The following is a 15,056-nucleotide window of genomic DNA, read 5'->3' on the forward strand; positions in this document are numbered from 1 at the left end:
CACACGCTTCTTGCGACCCTGTTGACTATTTTGAATGAAACGCTTGATTGTTCGATGATCACGCTTCAGAAGCTTTGCAATTTTAAGAGTGCTGCATCCCTCTGCAAGATATCTCACTTTTTTGACTTTTCTGAGCCTGTCAAGTCCTTCTTTTGACCCATTTTGCCAAAGGAAAGGAAGTTGCCTAATAATTATGCACACCTGATATAGGGTGTTGATGTCATTAGACCACACCCCTTCTCATTACAGAGATGCACATCACCTAATATGCTTAATTGGGAGTAGGCTTTCGAGCCTATACAGCTTGGAGTAAGACAACATGCATAAAGAGGATGATGTGGTCAAAATACTAATTTGCCTAATAATTCTGCACTCCCTGTATACTGACAATCACAGGCAGCAGTGGGCTCAATACTGAGTATACTGACAGTCACAGGCAGCAGTGGGCTCAATACTGACTATACTGACAGACAGTCACTGTGCTCTATACAGTCAGTCAGTGTGCTCTATACAGTCAGTCAGTCAGTGTGCTCTATACAGTCAGTCAGTGTGCTCTATACAGTCAGTCAGTCAGTCAGTCAGACACTGTGCTCTATACTGTGTATACTGACAGTCACAGCATTGGTTCCAGTCTCAGTATACTGACAGTCACAGGCAGCAGTGTGCTCTATACTGAGTATACAGTCAGTCAGTGTGCTTTATACTGAGTATACAGTCAGTCAGTGTGCTTTATACTGAGTATACAGTCAGTCAGTGTGCTTTATACAGAGTATACAGTCAGTCAGTGTGCTTTATACTGAGTATACAGTGAGTGAGTGAGTGAAGCCGGGTGCAGTGTCCCCATACAGGATCGGCTCCCACCTGCCCCCCCAGTCCAGCACCGATTCCATGCTGACTCCTCCTGGCTGTCCGATTGGTTGGGACGGCCGTGACGTCACTGGGAGCCGCTCGCTGGCGGAAGCTCTGAGTAAAGTTTGTGTCAGTCTCGGGATGGGGATTGTGTGTGAGTCCGCCAGGTGCCCGGTACCGGCCCGCGGGGACAGCGTCTGATCTCCGGCCCGGTGTACTCGGTGTGCTCCCGGGAGAGCGCGGGCGGCCGCCATGTGGGACCCGCAGGAGTTCGAGCAGCACTGGCAGGCGGAGTTCCCCGGGGAGGCGGCTCCGGTGATGCGGCTGGGCTCGGTGGAGGATGCCCGGCAGGAGCTGGAGCGCTGCCGCCTCAACATGAAACGGCTGCAACAGGTGCTGGCCGAGGAGAGGTTCAAAGTGCTATACCTGGAGAGCGCCCTGTCCCGGGGCCCCAGACCCACCCCCCGGCCCCGGGGTAAACCCCAGCCACCCCCACCGCCCCCCAGGGCACCGGAGAGACATCCCCCGGAGACACCGGAGAAACAGCCCCCGCCGGCCCCGGAGAGACAGCCCCCGCCGGCCCCGGAGAGACAGCCCCCGCCGGCCCCGGAGAGACAGCCCCCGCCGGCCCCGGAGAGACAGCCCCCGCCGGCCCCGGAGAGACAGCCCCCGCCGGCCCCGGTGAGACAGCCCCCGCCGGCCCCGGAGAGACAGCCCCCGCCGGCCCCGGAGACAGAGCTCCCCAGGGTCCCGGAGACAGAGCTCTCCGTCCCAGAGACAATCGAGGAGGACCCGGACTATGAGGACGAGAATGGAGGAACCGAGCGATTTGTGTTTGAGAACCTGATCCAAAACGAGGAGCCTCTCCGGGGGCCCCAGAGAGACCTGCTACAGGTACCGTGGAAAGAGTCCCCTAGACACAGCTCACCGGAGAGGAGCAGCAACGGCGACCTGAGTTCGGACCGGGAGGAAGAAGACTTAGTAGGTAGGTGACAGCTCTTCCATGGTGGGTAGTGTGCCCCTGTCAACACTGGTAGTGTGCCCCTGCCAAGCATGCCAGCCAACACTGGTAGTGTGCCCCTGCCAAGCATGCCAGCCAACACTGCTAGTGTGCCCCTGCCAAGCATGCCAGCCAACACTGGTAGTGTTCCCCTGCCAAGCATGCCAGCCAACACTGGTACTGTGCCCCCTGCCAAGCATTCCAGCCAACACTGGTAGTGTGCCCCCTGCCAAGCATACCAGCCAACACTGGTAGTGTGCCCCCTGCCAAGCATACCAGCCAACACTGGTAGTGTGCCCCCTGCCAAGCATGCCAGCCAACACTGGTAGTGTGCCCCCTGCCAAGCATGCCAGCCAACACTGGTAGTGTGCCCCTGCCAAGCATGCCAGCCAACACTGGTAGTGTGCCCCTGCCAAGCATACCAGCCAACACTGGTAGTGTGCCCCTGCCAAGCATGCCAGCCAGCATTGGTACTGTGCCCCTGACAACCATTCCATCCTGGTCAGTACAATTCCCCTTCAAAGCATACCAACTGCATAAACCGATCGTGTTCCTGTGAACCTTTAAGGCTTGTCAGACAGCGATTCACTAATCATCTTATGCAGCCTGTCTAATTTTATGTATACTAGCAAAATGGTACCTTGCTGCTGAAAATCTAGTGTATCTTTCATGTCTGTCTGCTATCTTACGACCTTAATGGCTAGTTCTTGTTTTAGTACTGTAATGTTATCAGCCAGCTTGCCGTTTTCCTTAAATGCCAACATGTTTATCATTCTGTTACAGTAATATTGTAATAAACTATATATATATATTACCAGTTAATATGATCTCTAATATCCCACTAATGATCAATTCATATGATCTCTAAGGTACCACAAATATCCTCTCTTGTGCCTTTCACACTTCCTTTAACAGTGTAATCTCCCCCTAGCTTTTTGTTTAGTGTTAGTGTGTCTCATAGCTCTAGTTCATCACTACTAATCTCAACAAATATTATAGTTCGAAATAAAGGTAGCTTAGCTTATCCTACCTGTTTTATAGAATCGGGCTTGTTATTCACTTTGTGTTTTTCATTCCATTGCAAATGTTACCATTCCATGTTAACATTCCATGGCGAATAACCCTGCTTTTTCTTTTTTTACTTTAACACATCACCAGCTCCCACACTATTTAATATTTCTCTCTAATTTTTTCTCTTTTCTTAGGTTTTAAGTATTGCAAATTTGTTATACGTACATTTTTCTAGTCAGAAGGAAACTGTAAATCAGATTATCCACCACCCAATATGTGACAATTACCTCCCTCCCATTAATACTTTTCTATGTAATGACTTGAGTTGCCGATCCTTTTTTTTTTTTTTTTTTTTTTTTTTTAACCTTTCTGGTTTTATTAAATGATGAATTGTACAGAATTAAAAACAAAATTGAAAAGTTTAGACCAAGTTAGTTGATTTGGAAAATGTCTCCAACCCAGATATATAATCGCTGCTTGGCTACTTTAATCTAAATTTTGCACTTCATTTTTCAGTTCACTGGAGCTTAGTTTTTAGTGTTTAGTTTTCACCCACTTGCATTCCGACTTGTGGTTTTTAATTTTTTTTTTTTTTTAAATTATCTTTTAAAGACCGCTAGATCGTAAAATCTCATGGGAATTCTAAATAACTACTTACAATGCAGTTTTTAGTTGAAATATTGTTTATATAGCCAGTGTATTTCTACATCAGGATGAAGTACCCTGTCTCCTTCATATTAGTAGAGCCCTCTTTATCTGAATGTACCATCTTCTTCTATTGACTGGCGGCCCCTTAGCCATAGGCCAGCAAGATCATGAGGGCATAGTCTGTTTATTTCCTTTACACTTACCATGTGAGGTCAAGTCAGCTATGCTTCCAATTTGGCCTTTAAGGTACACTATAGGCACCCAGACCACTTCAGCTTAATGAAGAGGTCTGGGTGCCAGGTCCATCTAGGATTAACCCTGCCTGCTGTAAACATAGCAGTTTCAGAGAAACTGCTTTGTTTACAAATGGGTTAATCCAGCCTCTAGTGGCTGTCTCCTTGACGGCCGCTAGAGGCGCTTCCGCGCTTCTCACTGTGATTTTCACAGTGAGAAGACGCCAGCGTCCATAGATAAGCATTGAGAATGCATTCCTATGAGACTGGCTGAATGCGCGCGCGGCTCTTGCCGCGCATGCGCATTCAGCCGATGACTGCAGAAGAAGGAGATTTCCCAGCGCCGAGGAAGCCTGGCGCTGGAAAAAGGTAGGAATTTAAACCCTTCCTCACCCTAGAGCCCGGCGGGAGGGGGACCCAGAGGGTGAGGGGGACCCAAGGACCCTATAGATCCAGGAAAACGAGTATGTTTTCCTGGCACTATAGTGGTCCTTTAATGTAGTAGTTCTGGTGAGTATAGTCAGTCCCTGCAGGCTTTTTGCAGTAAACACTGCATTTTCAGAGAAAAGGCAGTATTTACATTACAGTCTAGTGACACCTTTCAGTGGCCACTCCTCAGATGGCTACTAGATGTGTTTCTGGGGCAGTGCTGCACATTCTGCATAAAGACACTGAATTTTCCTCATAGATATGCATTGATCCAATGCCCTAGTCCACCTCCTTGGCTGTGATCATCAGAATTGACAATCTCAGCCAATCCAATGCTTTCCTATTACTACTCATCTAGTGATATTTGCACTCATAGCGGGTTATCTAATGATGATGACCTAAGACATTAAAGGGACACTATAGTCACCAAGACCACTGGTCTGGGTGCCAGGTCCCCCAGGTTTTAACCCTTCAGATGTAAACATAGCATCTATGTTTACATTGCAGGGTTAATCCAGCCTCTAGTGGCTGTCTTCCTGACAGCTGCTAGAGGCACTTCTGCGACGCTGGATGCGAAAATCTCATTCAACGTGCAGAACGTCCATAGGAAAGCATTGAGAAATGCTTTCCTGTGGACTGTTTGAACGCTCTTGCCGCAGATGCGCATACCATTCCACTCGGGAGCTGACGTTGGTGGGGGAGGAGAGGTCACCAGCGCAGAGGGAGCCCGAAGCTGGATTAAAGTAAGTAGCTGAAGGGGCCCTAAGGATGATATAGTGTCAGGAAAAAGAGTTTGTTTTCCTGACACTATAGTGATCCTTTAACAGCAGATGTATTCTGTTACTATGCATTTAAAGGGAACAGCACACCTTGTGGATGCACAACCCAATAGTTTTGTGAGGAGCATGCATCTTTAAAGGAAGATGGTGGCGATGACACTGGGAGGTGCTGCAAAAGTTAAATATATACCTACCTCTGTTTTGCTTACCACTAAGGTAAAAGGTAACCATCTCTTTCAGAAAAGTGAGGTTTACTTATTTGTGAAATACACCTCCTTAGTGACTAAAATGGGTCAGAAATCTAAGGAAGCTGGGCTAGGGTCATTTTTTCTTTTTTTTAAACGCCTAGATTTGGAAAAATATCCAGTAAGAAGACTGCAGGATGAAACTTCTGAAATGTTGCCAGAAGGCATGCAGATTCTGCTTCCTCGAGGAGAGCCTACAAGATGACACAGAATGCTTTTTCAACCACTCCTCTACCTAACCCTGGAGTCAGATGATGAAACTACACCCTTCACAAGGGAGACAACAAAACCTTATTTTTGACTCTACAGAAACGTTCAAAGCACTATAATCACTACAGCTCACTGAAATGTCACTCATTGGCTCGGTGTGCCAGTTGATCGCCAGGTTAAAAGGGACAGGGGAACTGCACCCAGACAACTTTAATGAGCTGAAGTGGTCTGGGTGCCTATAGTGTCCCTTTAACTTACTTTAAAAGTGTTTAGCCCCTGCTCTGTAAATTAAACTTTAATTTCATACAGAAGGCTCCTGCGGGGTAAAGCAAGCTCTTTACAGAGCAGGATATTATACATTCTAAATTAAACATCATTTGCAATAAAGAAAGTGTAAACTTGTTTACAGGAAATGTTTAGGAAGGTTGTGTTTAGGAAAGTCACATGCAGGTAGGTGTGCCTAGGGCTGCATAAACAAAGTGATGAAACTCCTAAGTGGCAGAGAATGGAGCAGTGAGACTGCATGGACATGATCTATACACCAAAATCACTTCATTAAGCAAAATCTCCTAGTCCGCCATTCACTTTTGTGGCCTAACAGTTGAAATTCAGCATGGGGGTTAATCTACATATGTGCAGACTCCAGGTACCATGCCCAGTTCATGGTGCCTGGAGCAACCATTTAATGTCATAAAATGAAGACTATCCAGTTTAGTGAATAAGCACTCACATTTGTAAATCTAGTGCTATGTTTTAGTGTACACTGTATACTTTGCAGTTCTTCTAAGATGAGTCAGATTTTGATGCAGGTTACTAGCTGGCACCTTCCAACTTGTGTTTATTTCCGGGGTGATAGCCCAATTTTGCCTTTCAATCTAGACTGTTAGCTGAGGGCTATTTGAAAGCTAGACTATAAAGTTTTTGCTGATCGCATCTGCCGGTAAACAGTTGTTCCTTATGTTTATCCAGCAGTAAAATGGTTAAACAAACAAATAAAAAAATGTTTAGTTCAGTTTGAACTTGGTTAAAATCAATGATTTATGACATGTATCAATCCATGAGGTGTACATGACACTTGGCTTGGACATGTTATGGTTCTTGCTTGAGTTTGTAGCATAGCTAAATGTTCACTGATTTAATTGGATATGTTTTTGTATCAGCATGGCATAGATCCTTGTAAATTTCTTTTGCATTGAAGTAATCAACGTATTACTCGTGAAGTACAGTATTAGGAAATAACATGGCAAATCTTGTCTGTAACTTTTAACTGTTGTACTTTCAAAGAATGTGCAAATTTCTGTTCCTTGTATGCAAAGAATCTAAAACATTTTTGGCCTAAATAAACAGTCTGCATAATAACTTACAGGGTGCAACTTATGCTAGAACACATTTGCACCAACCTTACATTTTGAAACTGCTATGTTTACATGTGAAGGGTTAAAACCTGGGGGATCTGGCACCCAGACCACTTCATTGAGCTGAAGTGGTCTGGGTGACTATAGTGTCCCTTTAAAGTAGATGGTGGCTATTGCTGAAAACAAAATTAAAACTCTGTAAGGACTAAACAAGGTGACATCTCAATGAAAAATAAATATGACATCCTTTTATAGCTTTGCCCAAGATAAGCGCCTATTTTGGCCTTTATCAAACATTTGGTGGTGTTGGCATGCTTTCCTATTTTTATTCCTCACATTAGAGATGCAGTGTTGTTTCCTACTGCAAAGCTTGTCCACAGTCACACTATTATTGGCATTGCATTTGATGCCACACCCTTGTACTACACAGCATACACTGCATTCAAATGTATTCAGACCCCTTCAAATTTTTATGGTGCAATGTCATGCTACAATTGTTTAAATTCATATTTTCCATATTCGTCTATACTAAATGACAGAACAAAAACCTGACTTTTTATTTATTTTTATTTTTTCTAAACGTTGAATATTAGAAGGAAAAAAAATAATTCTGTAATATGACATTGACATAAGTATTCAAACCTTTTGCTATGAAATTCAACTGATGCATTCCATTTCTACACTTTTTTTTTGTAGTCCACCTGTTGCAAATTTAGTTGAAGGAACTGAGAAACTTGCAGGGTTGAGGGAAAGCTGAACATAGCAAAATATTAAGATATATTCTTGATTAAAAGAGTGCTCAGAAACTCAGACTGGGCCAAACGTTTAGCTTCCAACAGGACAATCACCCTAGTCACGCAGCAAAGACCATGCAAGAGTGTATGAGGGCCAACTCTGTGAATGTCCTTGACAGGACTTGAACCCCATCAACCATCTCTGGAGAGACATGAAAATGTCTGTCCACTGATGGTCTCCATCCAATGTGACCGAGCTATAGAGGATTCTGCGGAAATGAATGGCAGAGACCAACCAACTCCAGGTGTGCAAAGCTTGTCGCATCATACCCAAAAAGGCACGAGAATTTTTGTGAAATTTCAGGTGTTTCTGTTTAATATATTTGCCGTGGTGCCAAACCTCAATTTTTTTGCTTTGCCATTAAGGGGTAGCGTAACAAAGGAAAAGTAAGTTCCATAGACTACTTCTAAATCTCCCTCTAAAACTCACTCAGTCATTGACACATCTGTTCACAAATGACATTGTCTTGTCACCTATATATTTTTTCTTTTCTTAGAGCCATCATTATATATTTTCTTATCTTAGAGCCATCATTAGTTACTGGTTAGCAAAGTGTGATTTAATCTCTGCAGTTCAGTGGGTGATATATATCCTGTTACATTACAACAGTTTTTTTTTTTTTTTTGTAAATATATTTTTTATTGGGTAGTTTTCATATTATGTGGTATTATGCAGTGCGGACACGCAGGTCCTAATAACAACTTGTCAAGGGTTTAAAAGGGTTAGACAGTTTGAGAAAGTGGGGTAGTTGAACACGCGAACATGTAGTAGTGACGCGCAGGTCACAGTGTAGCGACAATAGTAGTGACTAGTTGGACTCGCAGGTCCCATGTAACAGACATGTACATATTTTTTTTTTTTTTTTTCTCGTTTTATCCTTTTTTGTTTTTTTTTTGTTTTTATGATAATAAAGCTTAACATTAGGATATAATATAAATAAAACTGGGATTTAGTGGTTTGGCGGTGGTATGTAGTGCTCATTCCAGTGTATCACAGATCCCCATTACAACATGTCTCTGATAACTTCTAGTAATTTTCGCTTCTGATGAAGGTAATGTTGCATCGGTATGGTAACTAGTTAAACTGTACTCACTAGGAGTTTTTGAGTGTAAGCGATCAAATCAGATTGTATTTCACAGGGGGGGGGGGGGGGGAAAGGGGGGGGGAGGGGTGGGGGGGGGGGAAGGGAGGGGGGGGAGGAGGGGTGGGGGGGGAGGAGGGGTGGGGGGGGAGGGGTGGGGGGGGGGGAAGGGAGGGGGGGGGAGGAGGGGTGGGGGGGGAGGAGGGGTGGGGGGGGAGGGGTGGGGGGAGGGGGGGGGAGGAGGGGTGGGGGGGGAGGGGTGGGGGGAGGGGGGGGGAAAGGGGGGGGGAGGGGTGGGGGGGGGGGAAGGGAGGGGGGGGGAGGAGGGGTGGGGGGGGAGGAGGGGTGGGGGGGGAGGGGAGGGGGGGGGAGGGGTGGGGGGGGGGGAAGGGAGGGGGGGGGAGGAGGGGTGGGGGGGGAGGAGGGGTGGGGGGGGAGGGGAGGGGGGGGGAGGAGGGGTGGGGGGGGAGGGGTGGGGGGAGGGGTGGGGGGGGGAGGGGGGGAGGGGGGTTGGGGGAAGGGGGGGTTGTCGGGCGATGGCTAGCGGCGGTTATCATGTATCTGAGGGAGAGAGAGAGATGTCTCCTATGTATATATTGTTGGGGTGTGGGTAACCGCGCCTGTTCCGTGGCATCGTCAGTTTGGGCGTAATGGGGGTTATAGTGTAACAGCCTGGTTTCGTCTTCTGATAATGCCCGTGTGTACGGTGAGGTTTGATCGGTGTGTGTGTGTGGTTGCTTGTGTGTGTGTTAGATCGGAGGGGGGGGGGGGGGGGGTGTGTGTGAGGTGAGGGCGGGGGGGGGGGGGAGGGGGGGAGGGGGGGAGGATGTTGCCAAATCCTCCCAGGGCGTGCCCATGTCCCCCTCCCAGTCTCTCGACCCATTTCCCCTCAGTGGGTACGATCGTCCCTGCCGTCGTTTAGGCCGTGTATAGTATCCAGGGTGTCCAGCATGTAATGTGTTTTTCATATCTCCCCTGTAGTTCCGCGATTTTGGCTTCTGCTGTCCTAATGTCTTCCACCTTTCGCTTCCAGTGTTCCAGTGTGGGTGGAGTCACCGACTTCCAGTGTAGAGGAATGAGAGTCTTAGCCGCGTTGAGCAAGTGTCTTAAGATTGATCTCCTGTAGGCCGGCACTGGGAGTTCCGTGTGGTGTAGGAGTGCTGCCTCCATAGTCAGCTGTGTTGGCTCGTCCAGGATTTCTTTTATTTCGTGCTCAACACTGGTCCAGAACGGTTTGATCTTAGCGCAGTCCCACCATATGTGTCGTAGGGTACCAGGGTCTTCGCCGCATCTCCAGCAGGTGTTAGGGATCGTTGGGTTATAGCGGTGTATCAGACTCGGTGTGCGATACCAGTGGGATAGAAGCTTATAGTTTGTTTCTTGGTGGTGCGAGCTGGATGTGCTTTTGTGTTGTAGAAGCAGTATTTTTTCCCATTGTTCGGTTGTGAACGTAGTCCCTGTCCAGTCTTCCCATTGCTGTTTGTAGAGAGAGTTGTGGGTTCGATGTCCCGTTACTAGTTTTTGGTACATGGTTGACACCCTACTGTCCGTTTCTGGCGTCTGCGTGCAGAGACTCTCGAACCAAGTTAGGTCCCTGTGTAGTGATCCTCTGTGCGGCATGTTGTGGTAATAGTGTGTGAGTTGGGCGTAGTGGAATTGGTGCATAAGCGTTGGTGGGCCCATCGTCGCGATGTCCCTGAGCTGGCGTATTCCCGAATTATGAAGGACCGCGTGGATTGGGATATATCCGGCTTGATCAGCCATCGGCCAGGCACTTGGTGGCAGGTTGTCTCCTAGGTTTGGGTTGTACGTGATTGGTATGAGGGGGCTAGGTTTGGGTGAGATGTGTTTGTCCTTCCTCAGGGTGGTCCAGTGTTTTAGGGTGTGCGCGATAGGCGAGTCGGCTTCCAGGGCCGGTTGTGTTTCTGCGTCCTTGTGCCAGACAAGCGTGTGTAGTTGTTTGTCTACCGTTTCCCTCCATAGTGTCACCCATCTTTTGTGTGGTGAGTCTGTGTGTAGTTCCTTGATCCTCTGTAGGATTGTTGCCTGATGATATTTTCTGATATCTGGTAGTGCCAATCCACCCCAGGTCCTGGGGAGGCAGAGTTTGTCATAGCTGACTCTCGCTTTTTCTCCCCGCCATACATATCGGATGAGCGCTGTTTTTAGGGTTGCGAAGAATGTTTGCGGGACTGTCTGCGGGGTCGTCTGAAGGACGTACAGTATCCGTGGGAGGACGTTCATTTTTATGACTGCGATCCTCCCTAGCCAGGATATGTGGGGATAGTTCCATCGTTTAAGGTCCGCTAGGATGTTAGCCAGAAGCGGGGCGTGGTTATGGGTATAGACCTCTTTAGTCGCGTCTGGTATCCACAGTCCGAGGTATCTCATTTTGTCCTTACACCAGTGGAAAGGAAACCTGCTGATTATTTTGTCGCAATCTGCTTTCGGGGTCGTGACGTTTAGGATGTCGCATTTGGGGAGGTTTAGTTTGAGTCCAGATAGTCTGCCGTACCTGTCGAACTCGGTCATGAGCTTGGGGAGTGAGTCTACTGGACTATCAAGGAAGAAGAGCATATCATCCGCATATGCGGCTACTTTATGTTCGCTTGTTTTGTGCCGGAAGCCCATGATCTGCTCGTTTCTCCTTATATACTCCAGCAGTGGTTCCAGGGTGAGTGCGAATATCAGGGGTGACAGTGGACAGCCCTGTCTCGTGCCGTTTCTAATGTTAAAGCTTTCGGAGAGTGCCCCGTTAACCCTGATTCGAGCTGTAGGTTGACTGTAGAGTGCCGAGATCCATGTGAGCATGCCCGCACCCATTCCCGTCCTTCGTAGGGTTTCTGTCATGAAGTCCCAGTCGACTCTATCGAATGCTTTCTCGGCATCCGTAGAAAGCAGTAACAGTTTGGTTGACGAGTGCTTGGCTAGGTGTTGGATGGTAAACAGTCGTAATGTACTGTCCCGGTGTCAGGATCGGGACAGGGATCCAACACGCAGAGTACAAACAGTAGCCAGATACGTATACCGGACCTTAGAATGGCCGGACTAACGTAAGTAGTACAGTATAGAATGGTCAAAGACAAGCCGAGGTCGAGGGTAACAGAAGACAGGTAAGCGAGAGACAAGCCGAATCAAGGGTAACAGAGATAAGCAGAGTAAGGTAAACAAGCCGGGTCAAAACCAAAAGGGATAATAGAATACACAAGCACTGAGTGACTAGAACAAGCTAGAACCACGACAGGGCAATGAGCTAATGAAAGAAGCTCTGTTAAATACCCTGTTCAGAGCAGTAACCACGCCCCCAAGGCGTCCTGATTGGTCCTGCAGCCATTGACTGACAGGTTGTTCCGGGGGAGTGTCCTGATGACTACTTCCTGCCTAGATGCTGTAAAAGGCAGTCACTCCCTCGCGGCCGGCCTAGCATGACCGGATAGACCGCGGGGAAGGGAGCCATCAGACCGTCTGGATGGAGGAACAGCTAAGTCTCTACCTCTTTCGGAGGTAGAGACCACAGGTACCCTGACAGTACCCCCCCTCTCAGATACGCCCACCGGGCGGAATGAACCGGGACGAGATGGGAAGCGAGAGTGATACGCCCTGCGGAGACGGGGAGCATGAACATCCTCCTGAGGTACCCAACTCCTCTCCTCAGGACCATATCCCTTCCAATCAACCAGATATTGTACTCTCCCCCGGGAGATTCGAGAATCAATAATAGAGTTAACCTCATACTCCTCCTGACCCTCCACCTGAACGGGGCGAGGAGGGGCTATTGTGGAGGAAAATCTGTTACATATGAGTGGTTTCAGCAATGAAACGTGAAACGAGTTCGGAATGCGTAAGGTATTAGGAAGAGCTAAACGATACGCAACTGGATTGATACGGGTCAGCACCCTGTAGGGTCCAATATAACGAGGAGCGAACTTCATGGAGGGCACTTTTAAACGGATGTTCCTCGTGCTCAGCCATACCCTATCACCTGGAACAAAGACCGGAGCCGCCCCTCTACGTTTATCAGCGTGTTTCTTGACCAACATAGAGTTGTGCACAAGGATTTGTCGAGTTTGATCCCACAACTTCCTCAAATTGGCAACATGAACATCAACCGACGGCACCCCCTGGGAAGGGGAATCCGAAGGAAGAATAGACGGATGAAAACCATAATTCATGAAGAAGGGGCTTGAATGAGTAGAATCGCAAACGAGATTGTTGTGTGCAAACTCCGCCCAAGGAATCAAACCGACCCAATCATCCTGGTGTTCAGAAACAAAGCATCGTAAATATTGTTCAATTTTCTGGTTGGTACGTTCAGCAGCTCCGTTAGACTGAGGATGATAGGCAGAAGAAAAGTTTAATTTAATACCAAGTTGAGAGCAGAAGGACCTCCAAAAGCGGGAAACAAATTGGGAGCCTCTGTCCGATACAATTTGAGAGGGTATCCCATGTAGGCGAAAAATCTCCTTAGCGAATATCTCTGCCAATTCGGGAGAAGACGGGAGTTTAGGCAGGGGAATGAAGTGTGCCATCTTAGTAAACCTGTCAACCACGGTGAGGATAACAGTCTGTCTTTTAGAGATAGGTAGATCGACAATAAAGTCCATGGCCAAACAGGACCATGGTTTTTCTGGAACCTCCAAGGGTTGCAGGAATCCACATGGAAGCGTATGGGGTTGTTTGGTTTTAGTACAAACTTCACATGCAGCGATGAACTCCTCAATGTCCCTCCGTAAAGCAGGCCACCAGAAGTCCTTAGAGATCAACGCGTAAGTTTTGCGAATACCAGGATGTCCCGCCATCTTGCTATTATGTAAACACTGTAAAAGTTCCAGTTGAAGAGCAGGAGGAACGAAATGACGGCCCGCAGGAGTCTGTTTAGGTGCTAGATGTTGCAACTTAATGATCTCGGCCAGTAATGGAGAATGAATCCTGAGATTCGTATTAGCAATGATATTGCATTTCGGAACTATAGAAGAAAGAACTGGTTCAGGTACAGTAGAAGGTTCATATTGGCGAGATAATGCATCGGCTTTAGAGTTTTTAGAACCAGGTCTGTAAGTCAGTACATAATTGAAGTGAGTCAGGAATAAGGACCAACGAGCTTGTCTAGAGGATAAGCGCTTAGCCTCCCCAATATAGGACAAGTTTTTGTGGTCCGTCAAAATCGTAATAGGGTGTAGGGTCCCCTCCAACAAATGTCTCCACTCCTTTAAGGCTTTAATGACTGCTAACAGTTCCCTTTCCCCGATGTCATATCTGCTCTCAGGCCCAGAAAATTTCTTAGAGAAGAAACCACAAGGGTGTAACGGTTTATCCACCCCTAACCTTTGAGACAGAACAGCCCCAACTGCTGTCTCAGAGGCATCGACCTCGAGCAAGAAAGGCAGAGTCGTATCAGGATGGACTAGAATGGGAGCCGAGGCAAAAAGTTCCTTGAGAGTCTTGAAAGCACCCAGAGCTTCCTTAGACCAGAACTTAGTATCAGCCCCTTGTTTGGTCATATTGGTAATAGGCGCAATGATAGAGGAGTATCCTTTAATGAAGCGCCTATAGTAGTTGGAAAAACCAATAAACCTTTGGATAGCCTTGAGTCCTTTGGGCAAGGGCCAGTCTAAAATAGATTGAAGTTTTACAGGATCCATTTTAAAACCCTCCCCAGAAATCACGTATCCAAGAAAGTCTACCTGAGACTGATCAAAACTGCACTTCTCCAATTTGCAATATAGACCATGTTGCAGCAGCTTGTGTAATACCTTTCTGACCTGTCTATGGTGAGTCTCAATCTCCTTAGAGTGTATTAGTATGTCGTCCAGGTAAACAATAACACAATCATGCTGAAACTCCCTAAGTACCTCATTAATCAAATCTTGAAATACTGCAGGAGCATTGCATAGTCCAAATGGCATAACAGTGTATTCGTAATGGCCATACCGGGTATTGAATGCCGTCATCCACTCGTGACCTTGCTGGATTCTCACCAAATTGTAAGCCCCTCTGAGATCTAACTTGGTGAAGATTTTGGAGCCCTTAAGACGATCAAATAACTCGGTAATCAGTGGGATAGGATAGGCATTTCTGACAGTTATTTTATTCAAGCCTCGGTAATCGATACAAGGTCTCAGCGTGCCATCCTTCTTCTTAATGAAAAAGAACCCAGCCCCGGCCGGAGAAGAAGACCTCCTGATGAATCCCTTTTCTAAATTCTCCCGAATATACTCCTCTAGAACCGAGTTTTCCTGAACAGACAAAGGATATACATGGCCCCTCGGAGGCATAGTGCCGGGTAGAAGCTTAATCTTACAGTCAAATGACCTGTGTGGAGGCAAAGAATCGGCATTCTTCTTGTCAAACACTGCCCTTAAGTCTAGGTAAAGGTCTGGTATTTGTCTTTCTGTGGACTGAGTAGGATTCTCCGGTATGT

At 47.2% G+C, this 15,056-nt stretch overlaps 1 protein-coding gene across 1 annotated transcript in view; it reads left to right on the forward strand.

The window, feature by feature from the left end:
* Positions 1 to 951: 951 nt before the first annotated feature.
* ABR (ABR activator of RhoGEF and GTPase) overlaps positions 952 to 15,056 on the forward strand; it is a 328,573-nt gene continuing 314,468 nt past the window's right edge. The window contains exon 1 of the mRNA XM_063450023.1: positions 952 to 1,834. Within this exon, the coding sequence (XP_063306093.1) occupies positions 1,102 to 1,834 (733 nt within the window). The 5' untranslated portion in view covers positions 952 to 1,101. The remainder of the gene's footprint in view (positions 1,835 to 15,056) is intronic.

The sequence above is a fragment of the Pelobates fuscus genome, chromosome 1 (genome assembly GCF_036172605.1).
Source record: "Pelobates fuscus isolate aPelFus1 chromosome 1, aPelFus1.pri, whole genome shotgun sequence".
In the NCBI taxonomy this organism is placed as follows: Eukaryota; Metazoa; Chordata; class Amphibia; order Anura; family Pelobatidae; genus Pelobates; species Pelobates fuscus.